The 24,382-nt window shown below is 53.5% G+C and overlaps 1 protein-coding gene across 1 annotated transcript in view; it reads right to left on the bottom strand.

Annotated features, from left to right (window-relative positions):
- DHRSX (dehydrogenase/reductase X-linked) overlaps positions 1-24,382 on the bottom strand; it is a 61,830-nt gene that overhangs the window by 5,750 nt on the left and 31,698 nt on the right. The window contains exon 4 of the mRNA XM_036270399.1: positions 3,345-3,446. Within this exon, the coding sequence (XP_036126292.1) occupies positions 3,345-3,446 (102 nt within the window). The remainder of the gene's footprint in view (positions 1-3,344; positions 3,447-24,382) is intronic.

Below are 24,382 nucleotides of genomic sequence, written 5' to 3'. Positions count from 1 at the left end.
GAAATTCAGGGGGCGTCAGGTGAGGCAAGGTGGGGGAGTCATCCCACAGACGGTGTGTGGTTCTGGCTTCCAGGTCACCTTTCTGGTCAGAAAGGAAATGTGCCAAACACCCCCAGGGCCTTCTTGTCTGAGAATCACAAGGAGAACATCTGGTCGACCACCACAGTAGAGCCCTGACAATGGGTAGTACCGACTCCCACCACTGGGGGAGCTGTCCTGCACGGCTGCCCCAGGCCTTTACGTTAGGGGCTCAAACTGTCCAAATTCCTGCGCCCACACCTTGCAAAATGAAATGGTGATTTGCCACTCCCTGGGATTGGGGGTAGCAGTCCCTGGACTAGCTGCATGCCGAAATATTTTTTAGTTTGGTTACTCCTCCCCTGAGGATATTTTACATTGATTTTTAGGGTGGAAGGGACAGAGGAGAGAGAGAAACATGGATGTCAGAGAGACACGCTGATTGGTTGCCTCCTGCACGGCCCTGACCAGGGCTGAGGATCAAACCTGCAGGCCAGGTATGTGCCCTTGACTGGGAATTGAACCCGAGACCATTCGCTCCATGGGTTGATGCTCTATCCAGAGTCAAACTGGCCAGGGCTGTGTGCCTAAATTTTGTTTTTTCTTTTTTGATTTTAGAAAGAGAGGGAGGGAGAGGGAGAGAGAGATGGAAACATTGATAAGGGAGAACATTGACTGCCCGCCTCCTTCATGCCCCCCACTGGGGATCGGGCCCACAACCTGGGCATGTGCCCTGACCGGGAATCGAACTGGTGACCTCTTGGTGCAGGGTCGACGCTCAGCCACGGAGCCACAGCAGCTGGGTTGCATGCCTAAATTTTAAATTTCATGGTAAGCATCCCTGTGTCATGGCATCAAGGAGTAACCAATACATGATGTCAAAATGTGCTGCAAATGCTTGATGGAATGAGGGGGGTGGTGTTGGAAGGGGATGTGGGGCACCATGAGGATTGCTGATGGAATTTTGGGGTGCTCACAGCTGGTGGGACCCCAAGGTTTCCGTCAGGTCTGACAGAGATGGGAGGCTCAGTGGAAATGTACAGCCAACGTGGAGGGTGTGACCTCGTTCATGGGGCTTCCCTCTGCTGCGCTGAGGATGACCTGTTGGCCCAGGGACGAGGGATGCCGGGGCCCCTTCTGGAGCTGGCCTTTGTCTCGCTGCATTTGGGCAACAGAAGAGACAGCCCGGAGACTGGCCGCCCAACCTCGCTGAAGGCACGGGCTTTTCATGGCACCCGGGGGTCTGAACACGGGACCCATTAGCGTCCGTTTCCGCTGGGGCCGCGGTGGTCCGGTCAACGGTGACAGGTGCTCAAGGGCACCCAGTGCTGAATCTCCTTAAGGCTTACAATTCCCTGCTCATTCCGATCCTATTATGTGCCTTCCAGTGATCACGCACCTGACAAGCAGAAGGTTTCCCCGGGAGAGAGACATGCCAACACGGATATCTGTTCGGTCCGAGATGGGCTGTCAGGTCGTAGCACAACTCACGGGCCCCGATTCCAAGAATTTGACAGTGGTTTTGCTCTGGGCAAAGAGCGGGTTCAAGGGGACTCGGGACATCATCCGAGGTGCTCCGAGCACATTCTCCATGTGCTCAGCATCATTGGGGAAATGTGTTTTTTTACAGCAGCCGAGAGATCATCACTCCCGGTGCACATCCACCGACATCCTGGGCTCCACCAGCAACCGGTGGGGTTATGGGAAGAAATCCTACAGAAACGACATGCATGTCCTGTGCACTTACTAAAGGTCTCTGCACGCGCGTGACAGGGGGAGGAACTAGATGAATTAAACCGCAGAGCGAAAAAACACCAAACCGTGCCCCAGCCTGCGGGTGTGCGCGCGCATGGTATTGATTATTGATTATCCTTGGGATTGAGAGATCGCCAGCTTCGGGTGGGAGCTTCCCCAGCCAGAAAGAGGGGGTCTGGTTGTGTGTCCGTCACGCTAGCAACGGTCACAATAGCTCCTGTCTAGAATGCTGACCGTTGACAAAACGTCCGACACCCTGTCTTCAAGGGTCTCGTGCTAAGCGAAGCAGGTAAGACGGAGAAGAGTCAGAAAGCATATGATCTCGGTCCTGTGTGGGATACAAAACTGGAAGGAATATATGAACAAAAAAGACAAACAAAAAACAGACAATAGTCCCGTAGGGAAGGGGGTGGGGGGCAGGGAAGGGTAAAGGGGGGTGTGACGGAAGGAGACTTGACGTGGGGTGGTGAGCACACCATACAATGTACAGAAGATTTTGATAGAACTGTGCGCCTGGAACCTATATCATGTATTGACCAACGTCACCCCAACCAACTCAATTTAAAAAGAAAAGAATACAAACAAAAGAAAACAGGAGTATGAACTTTAGCTCCCCGTGGAAGTCCTGATTTGGGGCTGCAGCCGCTGCGCGCATCCATGAGGTTCGATGCCTGTGACTGGGGAACAGAACTGAGCCCCATGAACCCACCTTGTGTTCACCGATCACCTTTCTGGGGGGAGTTGGTTATCCTGGAGGAAGGGCCCGGGCGACAATTTGGGGAACCCTGCAGGCCCGCAACGACCGTCTTGGGCACTCACACTACCCTTGTCCATGATGGATGGACGTCTATTCTAGCCACTGTGTCCATTTCACGACTGACTTCCTTTCCATATTTCCATGTGGTCTTCCAGTCCAGCGTGTGCAAGTCTGCGGACACCCATTTGAGGGTGTGATCAGGATCGCTCGCCCCGGACGCACAGAGATGGAGATGGTGAGGGAGAACTGGACACAGTGGGCCAAGCGTGTGTCCGGCCCCGACGTAAATGCTTCTCACGAGGGCGTGATGGAAATTTAATAAGGTGGCATGTGTGAAAATACCCTCGGCACGCTCCGAATACGCCCTTGGCAAAATGTCCATGGCACACAGTGTTGCACCCAGAGACGTGGAAGTGGGGTACAGACTGACAACCCTCAGAAGAGGGGGTGGTGGGGGGAGGGAAGAGATAAACCACAGAACGTATATGCGTGTACGCATAACCGATGGACACGGACAACAAAGCCAAGGATGGGGTGCGGGGGATGGGGAGGTGAGTGTCAATGGGGTAAAAAAAGGAGAAACATCTGTACCAAAAATAAAATAATATATATATATATTTATAAAATTATAAAATTGACTATATATATATATATATATATATAATTGACTATGCCCATAACACGAGCCAAGTGTGTGCATGAAATGAAGCCACGGAGACTGTTGCATTTCTGCTTTCACCAACGGCTCTCTCACGGGGACTGAGGGGTTTCGTAATTGCATCGGAATCGACCTCTGGAATTGACCAGAACTCACCGTTATTGACCAGCACGTGCAGAGGAAGCTTCTTCTCCTTGAACGTGCAGACAAATTCCCGGACGGACCTCAGGGAGCCCAGGTCGCAGTATAAAAACTCCACTGGAAGACAGACAGAGAGAACGGAGAGAGGGGTCGAGTGGGGAATGAACCCAGCGCCCAGCGACCTCCCGCCGTCATGACCCCGCTTCCTGAGTGGGGGTGCGGCCTGGGACCTGCTGCTCGTCCACAGAACGTGGCAGATGTTGGGATGTCCGTCCCTTGACTGGGTTCCCTTAAATGGCCATAATGACGGAAGGTCGGCCCCTTGCTGGGGTGCCCTCATCTGGCAAAGAGGTTGGGATGTCCGTCCCTTGACTGGGTTGCTTTCAATGGACGGGACATCACTACCCTCCTGACCACAGGTCACTGTGTAAGACTCCGCTGGGCTGGCCAATGAGAGCGAGGACAGTGTCCTGCGGTCCTTGAAGACCAGGCTGCCAGGATGGGAGCCGGTCATGGGGCAGGGACCTCAGGGCAGCTCCCAGGAGCTGAGAACAGTCCCCGGCCCAGCGCACACAGGAAGGCAGGAGCTCGGAGCAGACGGCCGTGCGAGCTGGGAGCTGTCTGCCAAGTCGGGGGCAGCGGCGTGAACCCCGAATCCTTGCATCTGCTTTGGGTTTTCAAGCCCTGCTCTTGAGGACACGCTCACATAGACCGGTGTGATCTCAGGACCCCAGAGCCGAGCACAGCGGGACCCCCGTAGGCCAAGGACACATGTCTACTGGGACGCACGTCTCAGGCGTGGGCACGTCTGGGGGTCTTTGCTGTTTTATAGTGACTGTAGGACATTTCAAATATCACAACATCCCAGCGCTGGCCAAATCCTCTAGCCTGAGAGGATATATATATATATATTTTAAATTGATTTTAGAGAGAGCGGAAGGGAGAGGGAGAGAGAGATGGAAACATGGATGAGAGAGAACATCGACGGGCCGCCTCCTGCACGCCCCCCACTGGGCGTCGGGCCCACAACCTGGGCCTGTGCCCTGACCGGGAATCGAACCGACGACCTCTGGGTGCAGGGCCGACACTCAACTGAGCCACACGGGCCGGGCCGTCCATATTTTCCTTAAAGAAATACAGTGGAGAGGGGCGGGCATGTCCCTGGATACGTATTTAGGAACAGACATCGACAGTCATTTTGTGTTTGCCGAAGGCACTGATTTTAAGGGGAAAAAAGCAACACAGGGCGCTTCTGTTTTGCATGTTTTTAAGATTCATTTTTTTTTTAAAGCAATTCATTCGCATTCTCCCCACAACAGCACCCGTCTGTGACAGATGCGGGGGGAGCTTTTGCTCACCGGGAAGCGTGGTGCTGGAACGCAGTGCCACGTGGGTGGGGGTTCCCACCAGGCCGTTCTGGTTCCCCCAGAAACACGCACAGACACGCAGGGGAAGGGGAAGCCCTCGCAGATGCTGCTAACGGCGGGATGACAGCGTGGCCACACACGCTCCTTCCACAATCAGAGCGATGTTGGGGATTTCGGGAAAGGCAGACGATGCTTTTTCTTGTGTTTTTTTTTTTTGTGGGGGAACAGGGAAGGTTCATAACAGACAAGACACTGTTCGCTTCAAGGTGGTGGTTGGGCGAGGCGGCCAGAGGGCTTTGCTGCCCTTCTGCCCTCCAGACCTGCCCTGGGCATCCGCTCAGGGTCGCCGGCCCCACCCCAGCATTGCCGTCCACCGGGCACGGCCTGCACAGGACGGGACAGGCACATGGCGGAGAGAGGGTGACATTGCACGGCACCCCCTGAACCACTGCACCCCCTAAACCAAGCTGTACAGCCAGGGAGGGCTGGGCACCCACGGCCGATGGGACCCCTGCAGGGCTCCGTCCCAGAGAACAGGAACACGCTGGGGCGGACGCCAGACACCGGCCCCAGAGCGACCTCGAACAGGACCCTGTGAGTCTTGCTGGTTAGGGGCTCAGCGGCTGCATTCCCCCAAAACGCAAGGAGAGGCTGCAACCCCGACGCTGTGCGTGGTCAGAGGGGACAGGGGTTCTCTATTTCAGAGGGCCTGCCACCAGGACACCTTCATTTTGGTCCGGATAATTTTGGAAATGCAAGGAGACAGGTGTTTTTGAGAGCAGTCTACCTACCCGGGCAAGTGGGAGGTATACCAGTCGTCCAGGAGCAGAATCAAGAGACCCAGGTCACCACGAGGGGGCGCTGCTTGGGCGAAGAGCTGAGAGCCCCCCTAAGGTGGTCAGGAATCAAACCCGAATGGGGGCCCCCCGGGGGAGCCCACACTCAGACTCTGTACGCGGATGATACACTTTTCCTTTTTTAACTTGGAAAGGTTTATTTAAAACATTTTTTCTTCTTCTTTTTTTTATAGAACGTATAGGTTGACGTCAGTGAACAAAATTATTCCGGTTTCAGGTGTGCGACTCCCCAACACGTCACGTGTACCCTGGACTGCGTGTTCGCCTCCCCCAAGTCAGGTCCTGGTCCATCACCGTGGACGTGTCCTCACAATATTAACAGCGGAGCTGCCTGAGGACCCGGCACCCCCTTTTGAGCAGTGGCCCCAAGAAACCCGAAATGCAAATGCAAAGCGATCTATGCCCCCGTGTGTTCATCCCGGCGATACTTACAACAGCCACGACTTGGATGGCACCGTTTCTAAACGGGGATTGAAGTAAGAAGGCCGACCGCAGAACGGAGTCAGGAAGACACCGTGCTCACCACTACACCTGCTGCTCCTTTTTCTTCAAAACAAAACGGCTCAGAGCCCAGAAAGCCGCCAAGCCTGCGCCTGACCAGGCTGCCCACGCACATTTAAAAATACGCATGTGTCTGCGTCGTGAAGATTTTAAAATTACAGGTTCCGGCGTCTCTCGGTCCCCATGCTGTGTTCAATGTACCTCTCGGGTGTGAAAAGCTCAACGCAACGAATGCTTCTCGGAGAAAACGCCGACGAGTACGATCCAATCGGGGACATCAGGGCTCCTCCGACCAACACGCGCAAGAGAGAGAGAAACCACGCGGGGACGGCGTCCGGGAAGGGGGGTGTGGCTGAGGGGTTCAGCTCATTCCTCGAGATCTTCCAAGAACACATAACCCCACTTCTACGGACGGACTCCGTGTCCGCGCAAAGACCGAGAAGGTTTGTTCTGTGCTCTTTGGAACACAAGGTGGGAGAGAAGAGACCGAGACATCGCTGTCAGCTCCACAAGGCAGATTTTAAACAAGAGTAAAAGAGCCTGGTGCAGGGTCGACGCTCAGCCCCTGAGCCACACCGGCCGGGCCACAATGAAACATTTTTAAGAAGCCCGGCCGGTGTGGCTCTCTAAAATCAATTTTTTAAAAAAAAGAACCACAATTAAAGCTCCTGTCTATGTCTCCCCTCTCCACCTGCCTTCTGACCAACCCGAGTCCTTCCGGGGGGGCGGGGGGCCCGAGATGGCATAACCCGTCCCCCCGGAAGCTGTAAAGTTGCTTTTCAAAGGCCCTCGGCGCCCCGTCTGCGGATCCCTCCGGAACTGAGAAATACTAGACCCTGCGTTTTAATACCAGGCCCCCGGTCTCCGTGCTGCCTGGGGTTCATGCAGAAACAGGGCAGAATACAAGACATATCCAGGTGCCCGTCACGCAGAGAGGAGTTTCTGCAGTGGTCCCCCCCCCCCCGCCCCCCGCCCCGGACGCCTGGCTTTGGTTCTGAGCGACTCCTCACATCAAGACTGTCACGATGTGGCCACACGCCGAGCCTCATTGCACACGCAAGGTGCCTCCCGCCGCGCCGGCCAGCGTCCTAACTGTCGGGTGTTCGTGGGCACACACAGGTTTCAGCGCAGGGTCTTCGCCGGCAGCCCCGCCGCGGCGCCCCATTTCCACGCGGGACCGTCCATCGGAAGTGACCGCGCGTGAAGGGGACGGCTTCTTACTCCTTCCGCGACAGCGCACAACGGCAGCCGGGGTCGCACGCTCGAAACGCGCGTCGCACACTGTCACACACACGAGCCACACGCTGGGCTCTGGGAGACGCGGGGGGTTTCATTACTAGGGAGTCGACATCGTGGTCGGCGACGCCCTGACCGCGTGCAAAGCCAAACCGTGCTCTGGGACCAAGCCACCGCCGACACAGAAATCTGCGTTTGACCCCTTCAAACATGTTCGTGCAGACCAGGGAGGAGAGCGGACTTTTCCAGGCTGCTAACGGATTTCTTGGGAGATGGTTTTAAGGGCATTTAAAACCGACTGGAGACATGTGGGCAGTGGGGTCCGGGCAACGTGATGATGACGAGGAAATAACACGCAGGTGCACAGAATCCTAGTGCCAGTGAGCCTTGGAGCTGGATGTCCTTCCTGCTGTCCGGAGGGAGGTTTGCCGACAGCGGGTGCATCGTGGCTGTTCTGTTAGTGACGGACGTGCGGCAGGTACGGGCTTCTGCAGGAAGGGGGTGCTCAGAGCAGAGTCTAAGCTTCCCCGATGGCCCAGGGGGCAGTTCCACGCAGGAGCACCCTCGAGTTCCCGGGTCCTCTGTGGTCAGAATATCAGTGCACAAGGATGAACGAGGGTGCAGGCGGAGACACTGCGTCAGCGGAGTCGAGAGACACCTGGAGCTGTTCTGGATCAAGAACAATCCCCTCTGCTCTGTGTGTGTCTGGGCGGCCAGGGGAGGCAGACCCTGACCCCGGACGGGTGGTGTCTTCATTACACACTGATGGGCGTGCCTATCGGGGCTCAGCCCCCCGGCTCCCAGGAGACCCCCGGTTCCCGTTTGGTGCGTGAGCTCCAAATTCTCAGGAAGGAGGGTGACCAGGCACTGCAGGTCCCTGCACAGTCCTGTGCACCGCGGGGGACGCGGCACCAGGTGGGCTCCATGGCGTGACCCTCACCAGGAGGTGACCCATACGTTCAAGATCCCATCGCGGGGATACGGAAGTTGTCCTTTTTTTTTTTAATCCTCACCCAAGGATATTTTCCCATTGATTTTCATACAGAGGCGGAGGGAGGGGGGAGAGAGAGAGAGAGAGAAACATTGATGAGCGAGAGACACATGACTGGTTGCCTCCTGCACGACCCCAGCCAGGGCTGGGGATCCCACTGCAACCAAGGCCCATGCCCTCGACTGGAATCGAACCCGCGCCCCTCCGGGCTGACGCTCTAACCGCTGAGCTCACGCGCTCAGGGCAGAGTAGGGGTTTTCCATCCACGCGCCCCCAGCCGGGCACCCGAGTGTGGCCGAGCAGCTCGGATCTGGAAAGGGGTCCCGGCAGCCCTGGTCAGCTCCACATGGAAGGCGGTGGCAGGGAGCGGAGACGGCTGTTTGTGGGCCACAGACGCGAACCCCGAACGCCAAGCACCCTGACACTCCCGGTGGGAGCTCGGCATCTCCGCGGCCACGTCCTGACTTCTCTCAGGACGGGAGGTGCACAGAACAGCCCCTGACACCCCGAGTCCTTTGGCAGGTGGAGCTCTCTGATGTCCCCGGCTGTCCTGGGGCTGGTTCTATTTCTAGCTCCCGGGCAGGCAGGTGACCGAGTGCCTGGCGTATCCAGGGCGTATCCAGGGCACCCAGCTCTCTGCGCCCTGGCGGCCACAGCGGCCTTTGTGCTGAGTCCTCCGAGCACAGAAATAGTCACAGCGTCAACTCAGCAGGTGACCAACACGTGAGCTGGGCGTGTCCTCCGGGAAGCTCTGGAACACCTGGCTGGCCCGGCGCGTGGCCTTGGCCACCGTCCCTCAGTCCCCAGGTACGTAACGGCCATGGGACGGCACAGCCAACGTCGCCGCCGCCCGTCCTCACCGGTGCTAACGGCACCCCAGGCTCTGTTGTTCTGAACTTCTCCTTGAGGGCCACGCGGCGTCTCCTGCTGCGTTTTAATTCGAGATGCTCAGCTAGGCGTGCGCCGAGCTTATGAAACCAGGGTAAGCGAGGTTCTGAAGAAGGGGGTGCCAACAGGCAAAGCGCGGGGGACCACCGGGAACGGCGAATGGGAAGGGCCCTGGGAGGAGGGTGTGGAGAAATTCGAAAAGCAGGACTTGGTCCGTGGCACAGACAGGCCGGGGCGTGTCTCTAAGCCGGGATGGCAGGACACAGACAGGTGGACCTGACACCGCCTGTCCTCGTCCTTGTTCCAAACGAAGCCCTGCCTTCCAGATGCCGCCTCCTTCACCGTGTCCACGGGCCCTTCGCCACCTGGTTCTCCTGGTCCCACCAGGACACTTTCTCTCAAGGTGTCTCTGTCTTTCTACCTGTTTGTCTCTAGACAGACAGATGAGTACTAGGTACTAGATAGAGACACAGGTAATAGAAGAGACATGATAGATGGATGGTGGATGAATGGATACAGGTAGATAATAGATGACAGAGATGATGGATGGATGGATAGATAGATAGATAGATAGATGATAGATTGATAGATGATAGATAGATGATAGATATAGATAAATAGATTGATAGATATAGATAGATAGTGGATAGATAGATAGATGATAGATAGATAGATAGATAGATAGAGATACATAGAGATAGATAGATGGACGGACGGATGGATGGATGGATAGATAGATCAATCAATTGATCGATAGATTGATAGATACATAGATACATAGATAGATAGGATGGACAGATGAATAGATGGATGGATAAATGGACGGATGAATGGATGGATATAGGTAGATAAATCATACATGGTAGATGGTAGATAGATGATAGATGTGATAGATGATGATGGATGAATGGATATAAGTAGATAACAGACGACAGAGATGATAGGTAGCTGGCTATATACATGCATGGATATGTAGATAGAGGTAGATACACAGACAGATAATAGATATGGTGCTTGGGTGAATGGCTGGATATGGATAGATAATAGATGAAAGATAGGTAGATAGATAGATTAATAGACAGATAGATAGATGGATGATAGAGATAGATAGGTAGGTAGGTAGATACCTAGCTAGCTAGCTAGATAGCCAGATAAATGGATGGATAGATAGATGATACATAGATAGATAGATGATAGATAATAGATATGATGGGTAAATGAATGGGTGGATGCATAAATAGACAGATGAATGGATGGATATAGGTAGATAAATAAATGATAGACAGTAGATAAATAGATGATAGATATGATACATGATGGATGAATGGATGTAAGTAGATAATAGATGACAGAGATGACAGGTACATAGATAGATAGAGAGATCATAGATGATAGATAGGTAGATAGATAGATGATAGATAGATAGAGAGATAGATAGATGATAGATAGATGATAGATAGATAGATAGACAGATAGATAGATGATAGATAGATGATCCATTCACGCATGGATATATAGATAGAGGTAATAGATAGACAGATAATAGATATGGTGGCTGCGTGAATGGCTGGACATCGGTAGATAATAGATGAAAGGCAGATGACAGAGAGATGAGATAGACCCCTGACAGACAGATGGACAGACGACAGACAGGTGATAGAGAACCAGGTGGATGACAGACAGGTGCGTGCAGACAGAGACAGAGACACACACTCAGCTGCCTCTCGAGTCCCGGGGCTTCGGAAAGCACAGGTCCACCCACCTGCGTGTGGTTGTGTCCAGCAGACACACCGCCGGCCCTCTGCCCCCTGGGTTCACGTCTGTGGGATCCAGCACGCGGGGATCAGACGCAGTCACTCCATCCGCCGCGGGGAGCGGCAGGTGCGCAGGGCTGACCGCCCGCCTCGCTCCACGCCCTTTCGTACCAGGGACTGACCGACCGTGGCGTGTGGACCGGCGGGGCGTCCTGGGCCAGTCCCCTGTGTGTCCCTAGGAGACCCTCCTCCTCCCTGCTGGAGACACTGCTACCCACTGCAGACTGCTCCCCAGGTTGCACCCCGATGTCCCTGCCCCCCGACGGCTCTGCAGAGAAACCCCCTTCTAGAGAGATCAGAACCTCGGGCAAACCAGCCATGACAACCGGTCACTTCACCCTCCGCGAACATGTGTCCCTGGCTAACCCCGGTGACCCCTCTAATAAGGAGTCAAGGAGATTTTGGGGTCACCTCCCACGCCAAGTGTCACAGCTGAGACCCCACGGTGGAGACTCCTGTTCACCGTCGACCTCAGCGTGACCTTCCGGGTCTTAACAAGAAACGAATCAGAGAGAGCAATGTCCCGAGACACAGGCAGGTTGGACCTATTTGCTCTCTCGGTCTGTGGGGGACGTTCCGCCTGCCGGCCGGTCCCCAAAGTGGCCTTTTCACAGCCACACCTGGCTTGGCGGACGGAGCGCGTGGTCAGTCGGACTCTGCAAACGGCACAGCGGTCCGAGTCCCTGGATCCGGCGGGCTGCCCGGGAGGTTCTGCAGCGTCGGGCCTGGGCTGCCTCAGGGATCCAGGAGCCTGTGTCGTGAGGGGACCGACCGAGGAGGTGGCCGGGCCATCGCGAGCCGGGACACGGGGGAGAACGTGCCAACAGGAACGAGCCAGGCGTTAGCGGACCCCAGAGTGAGGCCGGGAAGGACGAAGCTTCCTCCAGCACGTCTGGCCCAGTGAGGTCCGGACGGGGCGGCGTCCAGCCCTGAGGACGCATTTATTGATTCCTGATTGGTTTTCCACACCCCAGCCCCTGGACAGAACATTTCAACAGCCCGGGAATGGGCTCCGGGTCGGCGTGGGCCAGCTCGTGCCCTGCTGTGACCGTGTCTGAACGCGCTTCCTCTTGGAAATAAACGCGGGCCGGCTGTGCCGCGACGGACACTGTCCCCGGCTTGAATCCCTTCCCGCAACACGGCGAGATCGGGGACACGTCTCTGGCCCGGGTCCGTGCACGTCCTTGCCGTCTGAGGGGACAGCCCCGGATGGACGTCCAGGCCCGCAGCGGGGACGTCCGTGCCCCGTGGTGACCCTCCGCCTCACTCTGAGCCCTCGAGTGGACGTGTCCTGAGGCACCAACATCCGACCGACATTCTCTCAAGCTCCGGGGCACGAACCCAGAGGATGGCGGAGAGCAGACGGCCTCCCTGGAGCCCCCGTAGCCTGGTTACGCCTCAACGAAGGCCAGGCGTCTCTCCTAGACCTGCCTGCACCCCAACCTTCCCCGTCTCAGACTCGAGATGATCAGGTGGCCCTTAGGGATTTGTTCTCTCTCTCTTTAATCCTCACCCCAGAATATTTTTGCATTTATCTCAGACAGAGCAGGAGGGAGAGAGGGGGGAAGAGAGAGAAACATCGACGTGAAAGGGACACATCGAGTGGCTGCCACCCGCACGACCCACCAGGGCCGGGGACAAACTGCAACCGAGGTACGTGCCCTTAGCGGGAACCGAACCCGGGTCTCCCGGGACCGCAGGTGGACGCTCTAACCGCTGAGCCAAACTGGCCAGGGCAAAAACAATTTTTTTAAATGTACAAAATACACAAAAAAAGAGAGAGAAAATATTGGGAACACCCTCAGCCAGTATTGCATGTGTTTTGTATCTGATCAATGTCATTAGGATAACACCACCTAGGTTCATGCACGTTGGTGCAACTGGCAAGATTTTGTTCCTTTCTTTATTTAAAAAATTTCTTTATTGATTTTAGAGAGAGGAAGGGAGAAGGAGAGAGAGATGGAAACATGGATGAGAGAACATCGATGGGCCGCCTCCTGCACGCCCCCCACTGGGGATGGGCCCACAACCTGGGCCTGTGTCCTGACCGGGAATCGGACTGGCGACCTCTTGGTGCAGGGTCGACGCTCAGCCCTGAGCCACCCCAGCCGGGCTCATTTCTTTTTTCATTGATCGCAAGGTATATCAATGCCGAATCGCTCCACCGTGCGCCCCCCATTCATGGGCTATTGACGTCAACGGTGATTAAACAGACAAGAACGGGCACACAAGTGTACTTCTCGCCGCGGGTGCTGGAGAAACCGAGTCGATTTCTTTGGCAGGTCCGCGGGTGCTGCCCAGAGGTTCCTTTTCCTTTGCCGGGTGATTTCCATTCGTGTGGAGACGCTGTGTGTCCCCCGTTCCCCCCCTGCCTGACCGTCCTCAGCGACTCTGTTATTTCGGTGGCTTCGCTTGGGCCGTTGTGTCTGGGTCCGGGGAAACCCCAGCTTGCTCGAGGCGTCGTTCTGAAAACCCTTGGGGCCTCAAATGGTCCTCTCTGCGATTTGTACTCGCTTGTTCACAGCCTTGATTACTATCCCGAGGTTTGTGCCAAAACAGAAATAAAAAGAGCTGTTTTCCCGGGGTCCTGTTTTCTCAGAGAAGAAAGACTTCCCTCCTTCTCCGCACCCCCCACGCCTCCAATTCACACAGAAAGAAGGAATTGCGTGACCACGTGACACCTCTCTTACCAAAGCCCAGTTTCTTTGGCCCACGGGGGACTGAAGGTGTCAGCTGAGTGTGCTCCTTGTCGGTAACCAACGCACGGAAGTGGACGCTCAGAGGGGGAGAAAATGGGCAGCCAGCTGCTGCCCACGGCGTCTGTCCGTCATCGGAACAGAATGATGTCCCTCCTGCAATCACAGTGGCCACGAGAGAGGGTCTGACGTCCTGATTCCGCATCAACAGGCTGCAGACCGAGCCTCCACCCTGCCTGGCACCCCCGTGTTGGGTCTACTGCGATGCGCTCTGGGCCCCCAGAAGTGTCCACCCGGGACCAGCACGATCCCTCCTTAGGAAACAGGGTCTTGGTAGGTGGACTTAGATAAGATGAGGCCGTCCTGGGTCGGGGGGCCTCCGTCCAATGACAGGTCCTTGGAAGAGACAGAAGAGGAGACGCAGACGCAGAGGAGAAGCCCCGTGGGGACGGAGGAGAGACGGGAGGGACGGGCCCCCGCCCAGGGACGCCTGGAGCCCAGGAGCCGGAAGAGGCTGGAAGGACCCTCCTGGCGCCTCGGAGGGAGCGCGGCCCTGGGACACCCCACCTCAGACGTCTGGTCCCCAGGACTGCGACACAACACATTTTTGGGTAAGTCCCGCAGTTCCTGGCCCTTTGCTGAACCTTCATGAAGAAAAAGCAGCAGATAACTTGGCGTTCAGAACGGCCCTTCCGCTCGGCCGCACTGAACGTGGTGGTGCCTCCGCTCTCTCTGGCCTTCAACACCTGCTAGGGAGGTGACCGTGACCTCACGCCCTCCGGGACCAAAGCTGCGGTGGGCACTGAGGTTGTTCCGACCCGGCCAGAGAGACCGGCTCCGGCCCGGCGAAGAAGAGAGAAGAATGGAGAGTGGAAACCGGTGTCTCCCAGGAGTGAGCAGCTGGATCCAGAGGCTCAGAAAACTTCCTTCGCAAGTGGTGAGTCTCCGGAGGTCGTTGTCCTGCGCGATTTCGCCAGTGACTGGCTCTTTGCAGGCCGCCGAGAGCTCATCAGTCATCGTGCAGACGGAGGAGAGAGGCCTCCTCCGAGCCGCCTGAGGGGTGGTGAGTGGTCGCGGGGGCTGCTCGGAAATCCTCTTACCGGGCCAACGGGGTGATCCCGCCGCGGGGCAATTTCGCCGCAGAGAACATTTTCCTTGGCTCAGAGCTTAGTTCTCCGATGGAATCACTGATCCGCGGGCCGGCGCAGGAGATTCCGCAGCCTGCGGTGCGTCTGGGGACCGGCTTTGACCCTTTGAGTGACCCTCTTACGGAGAGTCCCGGAAATGAAATGACACGGTGGGTGAGCGCGGACCCGGGTCCCGGGCAGCTGGGACGGAGAGAGAAAGCCGTGGTTTGTGCAGTGGGACTCGAGACCCCGTATATCCGCTCGAGCTGAGCCGTGGCCGCGATTCTAATGAAGCCGGAGACATATTTGCAGAATGGAAGCAATTAGGCCAATTATGAGTGTAATTCACTGGCTGAGAACCATGTAGCGGGCACCGTGGGACCCCATCTAGGGGGCACCGTGGGACCCCACCTGGAGGGCACCTGGGACCCCACCTGGGGGCACCCCCCTGGACCATCCAGGACCAGTTGGACCCACCTTGGGGCACCGGGGACCCCACCTAGGGGGGCACCCTGGGACCCCACCTAGGGGGCACCGTGGGACCCCATCTAGGGGGCACCCTGGGACCTCATCTAGGGGACACCGTGGGACCCCACCTGGGGGGCACCGTGGGACCCCATCTCGGAGGCACCGTGGGACCCCACCTAGGGGGCACCCTGGGACCCCATCCAGGGGACACCGTGGGATCCCACCTGGGGGGCACCCTGGGACCCCATCCAGGGGACACCATGGGATCCCACCTGGGGGGCACCCTGAGACCCCACCTAGGGGACACCGTGGGACCCCACCTGGGGGGCACCCTGGGACCCCATCCAGGGGACACCGTGGGATCCCACCTGGGGGGCACCCTGAGACCCCTCCTAGGGGACACCGTGGGACCCCACCTGGGGGGCACCCTGGGACCCCATCCAGGGGACACCGTGGGATCCCACCTGGGGGGCACCCTGAGACCCCACCTAGGGGACACCGTGGGACCCCACCTGGGGGGCACCGTGGGACCCCACCTAGGGAGCACCATGGGACCCCATCTAGGGGGCACCGTGGGACCCCACCTGGAGGGCACCTGGGACCCCTCTAGGGGGCACCGTGGGACCCCACCTAGGGGGCACCCTGCTGGACCCACCTAGGGGACACCGTGGGGCCCCCACCGGGGGCACCTGGGACCCCACATAGGGACACGTGGGAACCCCACTGGGGGCACCCTGGGACCCCACCTGGGGGGCACCTGGGACCCCATCCGGGGGGGCACCGTGGGACCCCTCTAGGGGGCACCGTGGGACCCCATGCCAAAGGTCTTTCTTTCCTCCTGGTTTCGGAATCAGACGTGACTTTCCTTCCCAATGACAGCACTGAGCACTGGGGCGGGGGGAGGGGCAGCCACAGGTCCCATAGCATCCAAAAACAGGGGAGAAACAGAAATCCACGGACCCCCAGAGGAGGTATCTGTGTTTCTTGGCAGAATCTAAACAATGCGTTAAAGATGCCAAGACACTACGCACAGTTTGCTGTGGCTACTGTGACGCATGGCTACCGGCTTTGTGGCTCCAGCAACCTACTCGTTCTCTTGTAGCTCTGGACTCAGACGTCTGACATGATTCTCACTGGGCCAAGGTGAGGGTGTCTGCAAGGTTGGGCTCCGTCTGGAGTCTCTACTGGGAGCATCTGTTTTGTTTTCCAGCTTCTGGAAGCTTCCGGCATCCTTTGGCTTGAGGTCGTCCTATCCTCCAAGTCAGCCCTGTTGCAGCATCTTTCCCCACCACACCCTTTCCACGGCAACGGGAAGCGTATTCGTACAGGAGGGATTTGCTTCTTACAACGGGCATAATTCAGATTTGGATTAAAAACAACTCAAAAAAAAAAAAATTAAAGGAGAGAGAACCACCCAACCCCCCGAATCCCTTTACAGTCTGTGACGGTTCCTTCCCTGGACGCAATGACGAGCAAACCCACTCTCTCGGACTCGCATTTCCCTGGGGTGCACATACAAGAGCTACGTGAAATGCAACCGAATTCACCAAGGAAGGGTTATAAAAATAGGTATTTTATAACATGCACATTCCAGCCACAGGAACAGAGAGGTGAGCTTACAATGGCAGGATACGAAAGCGCACAGGCGACTGAGGAGTTTCTTACTTTCTGTTGCCCCGGGAGATTATATTTTAATCAGGACAAAGCATATCCAGCTAGTGTGGGGACTGTGAGTATGCCCGATAAATGCCCCTCACAAAAGCACGCCGCCAAAGGCTGTATTGGATAGAATTTCTTACCGGAAATCTCCTTACCAAGGGATAAAGGTTATCTATAGAAATGAACATGAGCATGGGTGAGCTCATTTCTAGTAGGATCAGGGAAAAAGATGGTGCTCTCAGCCTGAGGACAAGTGACAAGATTCAGCTCACGAGAGATTTAAAAATGAAGGAAGGACCATAGGCAAGGGAAAACGGAAGCTCAGAGGAGCTTCTCCCAACATTCACTGTGACAATTCTTAAATAAAAGATGATCCCAGCCCGGGGCATGGTGGTCAGAGAATGAATGAGCCCGTCCCACAGCACAACAGAAAAAGCACATTGAGGCAGGACAGGCATGAATGGGACACTCAGTGCCAGCAGCCAGCTGGGCCTCCCCAGGTAGCCCCCTAACGTCTCTGTGCATCGGCTCCAACATTCTGTGATTGTATGTGATAATAACTACAGTGAAGAAGAGAGCAGTGATCATCACCATCATCATCATCACTGTCATCATCACCATCACCACCATCAGGATCATCACCATAAACATCATTATCATCACCACTATCATCATCATCACCATCATCACCTTCAACATCATCACCATCACCATCACCACCATCACCATCACCACCATCATCACCATCATCATCACCATCATCACCTTCAATCTCATCACCATCACCATCATCACCATCACCTTCAACATCATCACCATCACCACCATCACCATCACCATCATCACCTTCAATATCATCACCATCACCATCACTACCATCATCACCATCACCACCATCATCATCACCATCATCACCTTCAACATCATCACCATCACCACCTTCAACATCATCACCATCACCATCACCATCATCACCTTCAATATCATCACCATCACCACCATCATCATTACCACCATCATCACCTTCAACATCATCACCATCATCACCTTCAATATCATCACCATCACCATCACCACCATCATCATCACCACCATCATCACCATCACCACCATCATCACCTTCAATATCATCACCATCATCATCATCATCACCATCATCACCTTCAACATCATCACCATCACCATCACCATCACCACCATCATCATCATCACCATCATCATTACCTTGAACATCATCACCATCACCATTATTATCATTAACTCTTCAACTCTTGCCCTCGGGCAGACACAGCCATAGACAATGAATGGATGGATAGAGCCATGTTTCGATAAAACTTTATCTGCATAAACAAGAGGAAGGCCATATTTACCGCAGGGTCTGCATTGTGCCGACTCCTAGTCTAGACTGTCCTTGGCAGTTTGGGGAAATTACTCAGGAACTCAATCACAGGCAGGAGTCTTGCGGTGGAAGGTTGTGACTTTGCTATTCTAGTATGCTGCTAATCTTTCTGTGATCTGATTTATTTGCATCTATTTGGGAAAATTCTTTATTTTATTTTACTTTTAGCAGGGGATTGGGGGGATGAGACAATCTTTTATGACTGGTCATCAAATATATTAGCCCAGCATCAAGAAACAACTCCTTTTTGTCCGAATGTAAGTTACATTTTTATTAGATGACATTTCCTCTTCCTTGTTCTAAGGCACACTAATTGATTCCTGTTTTCTGAAAATGTATGATGACTGATGAATAATTGTTTTGTGAAGTATTGTTCCTTCTTTTCTTAAAAAGAAAAAGAAACCATTACTGATCTTCTTTGTAGCTTTTCTGTTCTTTCCACTTGGTGTTGAATTTCTCCACAAGATGACTACTTTTGTAGCCTACGTCCTAATTTCTATTTCATTCCCCTGGTGCTCCGTCATAATTTTTTTTCATTTATTAGTAGTTCAAGAATGTAGAGCAATAGAAATTGTCTCAATATTTTCACTGTATTCCACAGGTTGTAACATAGTTCATTTCTAGTCTTTATCAAATGTTTCATTCCCAGTTATGAACGCTGTTGGTCTGCATGCTTTGAAAAGGGAGCTTCCAAAAACAAATGTGAGTTTGGGCATTTGGAAACTTCATTATAATCAGTAAAATTTATGATTAAAAGGGGGATTTGTCTGCTTTGGCGGGTTTGGCTCAGCAGTTAGAGCATCGGCCTGCAGACTGCAGAGTCACGGGTACTATTCCCAGTCAAGGGCACGTACCTGGGTTGCAGGTTTGATTCCCGGCCCTCGTTGAGGTCACGTGGAAGACAACCGATCGATGTGTCTCTCTCACATCAGTGTTTCTCCCTCTCTCCCCCTTCCTTGCACTCCATCTAAAAATTAATGGAAACATATCGTCTGGTGAGGATTAACAAAAATACGAGGGGAGGAGGCGTCTTCTACCTCACTACCTACAGAAGCACTAGGGTTATAGATAAAGAGATATGAAATGGATGAGAGTCCAAGTGCAGGTTATGGAAGAAATGGGAGACTAAGGGGTGAGACCCCAGAGTCAGAAACCTGAGCCAGGTCAAGTTGTGCAAAGGGGAGAGGAGTTATTCAAAGAAGAGAACTATCTGGAAAAAAATGTGTTGACAACCCTGCCAGCCATGCTCCCCTCGAAGGGAGAAGACATCCAGAGACACCCCAACACCTGAGTCTTGCATTTGAGCAGTTCCTAAGAGTTCCTGAGATGTGCTGTTCTGAGTTGAGGGGTAGCTTCCAAAATATATCATCAATGGATACAAGGAAAAAGAAAATGTGGTCCATGCAAACAATGGAATATTATTCAGCCATGAAAAGGAAGAAAATTCTGACCCCTGCTACCACATGGGTGGATCTTTAAAAAGATGGTGCCCATCTCAGTCCTGAGGAAGCCACTGGGCATGGCAGGACAGAGGCAACTCCATGGGGATGAGCCACCACCCCAGGGCTTGTGGGGGCAATGATGCGTTGGGGTAACTTGGGAGACAGAGTCCTAAGGGGTCATTGTTGGTACCATTGCAAGGGCCCCCAGGTTGAGCCAAGGACTCCAGTGGCAAGAGGTTTGTGGTGAAATAGATATTCATGCACAGAGCACCTTCTGTCATTCCCAACTATCTCCATGAAACACTCCAGCACGCCCCCTTGCCCCCAGTCTCTGGCACCCGACATCTACTTTCTGTGTCTGGAGATCTGACTTCTCTAGGGACCTGCGGTAAGAGTATTTGTCCCTTTAGGACTGGTTTATTTCACTGAGCACCATCTTTTTAAAGATCCACCCATGTTATAGCAGGGGTCAGAATTCCCTTCCTTTTTCATGGCTGAATAATATTCCATTGTTTGGATGGACCACGTTTTTTTTTTTTTATCCGTGCATCCATTGATGATATATTTTGGAGGCTACCCCTCAACTCAGAACAGCACGTCTCAGGAACTCTTTGAATCAGCTCAAATGCATCCAACATGTTACCCAAGAACCCACCACCACCATCATCGTTTGCTAGGAAGAGACAAATCCATGTGAAATTCTAGTCACGAAAAATGGCACAGTGCCACGGTCCGAGGGCACACTCCCTCGCGCAAAGGGCATCCACTGCCAGCATTTCATGGAAACCTTCCTTTCTGTCCACTGGGCTGGTCAGGAGACAGCCGAGTCCACAGCCCAGGTGGACGCGATCACAGCTTCGGGGAACAGACAATGGTGCCTCCCCGGGCACCTGTCCTTGCTGGAAGCATTTGGGGTCATAGAATGAGAAACACAGCAAATGGCCCCAAATGTCTCCCTGGCCACAATGTCAGAAAGGACAGTTTTATTAATGGTACTTAAATCACCGTAAAAGCTAAAGAACACAGCAGCATGTGCAGAATGAAGGGAGAGGCTGCAACCCGCTGGGACTCCTGCCTGGACCGGGGATGAACTGCGGTGCATCTGCTACTCCTGTGTTCGGGGCAAAAGCAAGTCCTCGCCATCACAGGCGGGATCGGTGTGGCCACAGACGGGCTCCCCTCCGTTCTACACCCCGAGTTCTCCTTTGCAGACAGAACCCAGCAGGCCGCTGAGACGCGGATACAGCCTGTACTGACCACACCATTCTTTCTCTCTGGGAACAACGCTCATTATCTCTCATCTGTCCAGCAACGTGTACAGTGCGGGTCCTCGAACCTGTCCGCAATCTTCCTGGTAATTACCGTACAACCACCTGCGCGGGAGGAACTGAGAAATGGACCTGAGCTGGCGATTTCCGGAGTAGAGGCCAAGGCCTCGGCCACTCACAGGAAGGGGGAGGCCTCGCCTCAAGAGTCGGGCAGTCAGAGGCGAGCCTCTAACCTCCAACTTCTAACCCCGACTCTAACCCTGATCTGACCTTGTCTTTAAACCTAACCCTAAACCTGACCCTCACCCTCACTGTGACTCGGACTCTAATCCTAACTGTAACCTTAACCCTGACCCTAAACTTAACCCTGACCCAGACCCCGACTTGAACCCTAGACCCTGACCCTAAACTCTAGTCCTAACCCTGAACCCTTAAACCTAACCCTGTATTCCAAGCTCTAACCATGACCTGAACACCTCACTCTAACTCCGAACCCCAGCTCTAAACACTAACGCCGGATCATACCCTGAACCCTAAGTCCTAGCCCTACACCCTCACCTCTAACTCTAATCCTGACCTTAACTCTGACCCCTACCTTGCCTTTGGAGGGACATGTGTGGAGTTTGTAAAAAGTGAAGACTCCGTAGGCTGAAACTCATCCTCCTTTGTGCAAACCCACCTACAATATCACCCCATGTGCGGACGTCTGACCTCCTGCGCATTTAAAATCCCATCGTGACGGAGGTTTGTCCTTGAAGAGAGGAACCGTTGAACCACGACAAGATGTGTAGGAACCCTAAGTGCACATTATTACAGAACAGAAGACAGTCTGCTAAGGTTCCATGCTGCAGGGTTCCAACACCCTGACATAATTATGGAAAATCCAAAACGGTGGACACAGTAAGAAGGATGGTGGTTGTCGGGGGTTGGGGAGGGAGGGAGCTTTAGGGGGACGCAGGGGATATTTGGGGTGGTGAAATGAGTCTGTGTGATACTATAATGCTGGACACGTGTCATTAAACATTTGTGCAAAACCAAAGAATGTAGAAAACCTGCCTTGGCTGGTTTTGCTCAGTGGTTAGAGCGTCAACCTGCAGACCGAAGGGTCGTGGGTTCAATTCCCGCTTAAGGGCATGTACCCGGGTTGCAGGTTCAATCCTCGGCTGTGGTCGGGGTCATGCGGGAAGCTACCAATGAATGTGTCTCTCTCACATCGATGTTTCTCTCCCTCCCCCGCTCCCACTCTCTCTCTGAAAATGAATGTAAAAATCTCCTCTGGTGAGGATGAACAACAACAACAACAGAGTGAACTCTAATATCAACTGCCGACTTGGTTCGTAACAATGTGTCCATGTGCATGTATCCATTGTAGCTCATGAGTCATCAGCTGTAACTAATAAGAAAAGCTGGGGTGGGGCAGGTGGGCAGACATTTGCTGTATTTTCTGCTCAATTTTCCGCAACCTGGAAACTGAGCAAAAAACCGAAGCCTAGTCATTTTTTTTTAAACAATAAAAATATAGAGAAAAACAACCTGGCCATAGCTGCCAGGTGAATGAATACTGCACAGTGACCCCTGCTGCGTAACCGCAGGCACAGACAAGCCTGGCAAAGGGAACTTGCACATCAGCGAAGCGTAAGTATGTATCGAGGCTCCTTAGGGAGCATGTCTTGGCTGCAAGGACTTAGTGTCTACCGGAAGGTGGATCAGACAGCCTTCTGACCTGCTAAGGCGAGGGCTCCTCTGTACCCCCAAGGTACCGATCCCAGTGATGACGACAGTGAGGGAAAGCTGCCCAGCGCAACCAACCGGACCGATGTACACAGGCTCCGCCACATGCCGGCCGAACCCGTTGTTGGATACGTGAACCTTTTCCTTTACATCTTTTTTAATTAAAAAAAAAAAATTTTTTTTCCAAATGACCATTTACAATGTGTGTTATTTTGTATGAGTTTTGGGTGCATGGTCTGCTGGTTGGATAAGCATACACTGTACAAAGTGGTATTTCCAGTGTCCGCCTGGCGTCATCCGTGGTGACGAGACTAGCGTGGACTACATTCCCGCACAGGATTTTTATCCCTGAGACTATTCTGTAACTGCCAGTCTCTATATTACAGTCTTGACATCTGTTTCATAGAATATTGTCCCTGTTCCATTGATGGACAAGACCCTTCTGGCCCGGCTGGTGTGGCTCAGTGGACTGAGCATCGTCCAGGGACTGAGAGGTCCTGGTTCGATTCCCGGTCAGGACACAGGCCAGGGTTGCAGGCTTGATCCCCAGCAGGGGGCGTGCAGGAGGCAGCCCACTCCTGTTTCTTTCTAATCAATATTTCTATCTCTCTCTAAAAAACCAATCAAGACATCTTAAAAAAAATAAAATAAAAATCAATAAAAAAAAAGTTTCTAATCTATGCGTATACTCCATGTCCACTTAAGTGTACTTCATTTCCCCCTGGGGAAAAAGAAGATGACTATTTTATAATCTCAGAAATTAAATTATATAATTCTTAGACATTGTAACATGTCGACGATCTCTGATTACTGAGTTTTAAAGCACCTTTTTAAAACTCGAATGTGTTGGGGCGACACTGGTTTGCAAAATTCCGTCAGGTATTGGTGGGGGAAACAGAATGACCCCACAGTGAGGGCGAGGCCTCTTCCTTGTGGGATTTGGTGACAAATCCTATAGGGACCCACAGAGAGGCTGAGCAAATGAGGCAGACAAATCACCCCGCTCTCGGAAATCACCTTGCTGGGCTCCCAAAGGTAAACACGGATCGTTAAAGCCCTCGGAAATGAGGAGCCTTTGACACGAGGCACAGTGAGCTGTAACAGCAGATGCAATTTTCAGAAAGTGCTGCAACCCTCCTTCCGCGCCAGTGCAAAGACACAGCGACCTTCGAAATCTAGCAGCCCGCAGGAAATCGTCCGTCCGCCTGTCTCTCTGTAGATCATCACTTACGGGGGAAATCGCTTCGTGAAGTTATCTAAGCGTCTAACCACTGAGCGGTACCCCTGAAACGTAGAGCGAATTTCAACTGTCACCGAACATAGAAATAAAATAAATGTGGAGAAGAAAAAAACTAAAGTACAGCACGGAAAATACAGTTAGAAATATTGTCATGACTCGGTACGGTGCCAGGTGTTTCTATCTCTCTCTCTCCCTAAAATCAATAAAAAAACATTAAAACTTTTTTTTTTTTAATGACAGGAAAAGAAGGACTCTTGTCTGAACACTTAAACAGTCAGGAAGGATCTGATTATGTTCAACAAGGAAGACACGGCGCCTTGAGTCTATACCAGACCTGCACATACGTGTAGGAGACGGTGTCAACTTTTC

The sequence above is a fragment of the Molossus molossus genome, unplaced genomic scaffold, assembly GCF_014108415.1.
Source record: "Molossus molossus isolate mMolMol1 unplaced genomic scaffold, mMolMol1.p scaffold_m16_p_2, whole genome shotgun sequence".
NCBI classification, from domain to species: Eukaryota; Metazoa; Chordata; class Mammalia; order Chiroptera; family Molossidae; genus Molossus; species Molossus molossus.
Note: the sequence above shows the minus strand (reverse complement) of the source record. Positions and strands in the feature narration are given on the sequence as shown.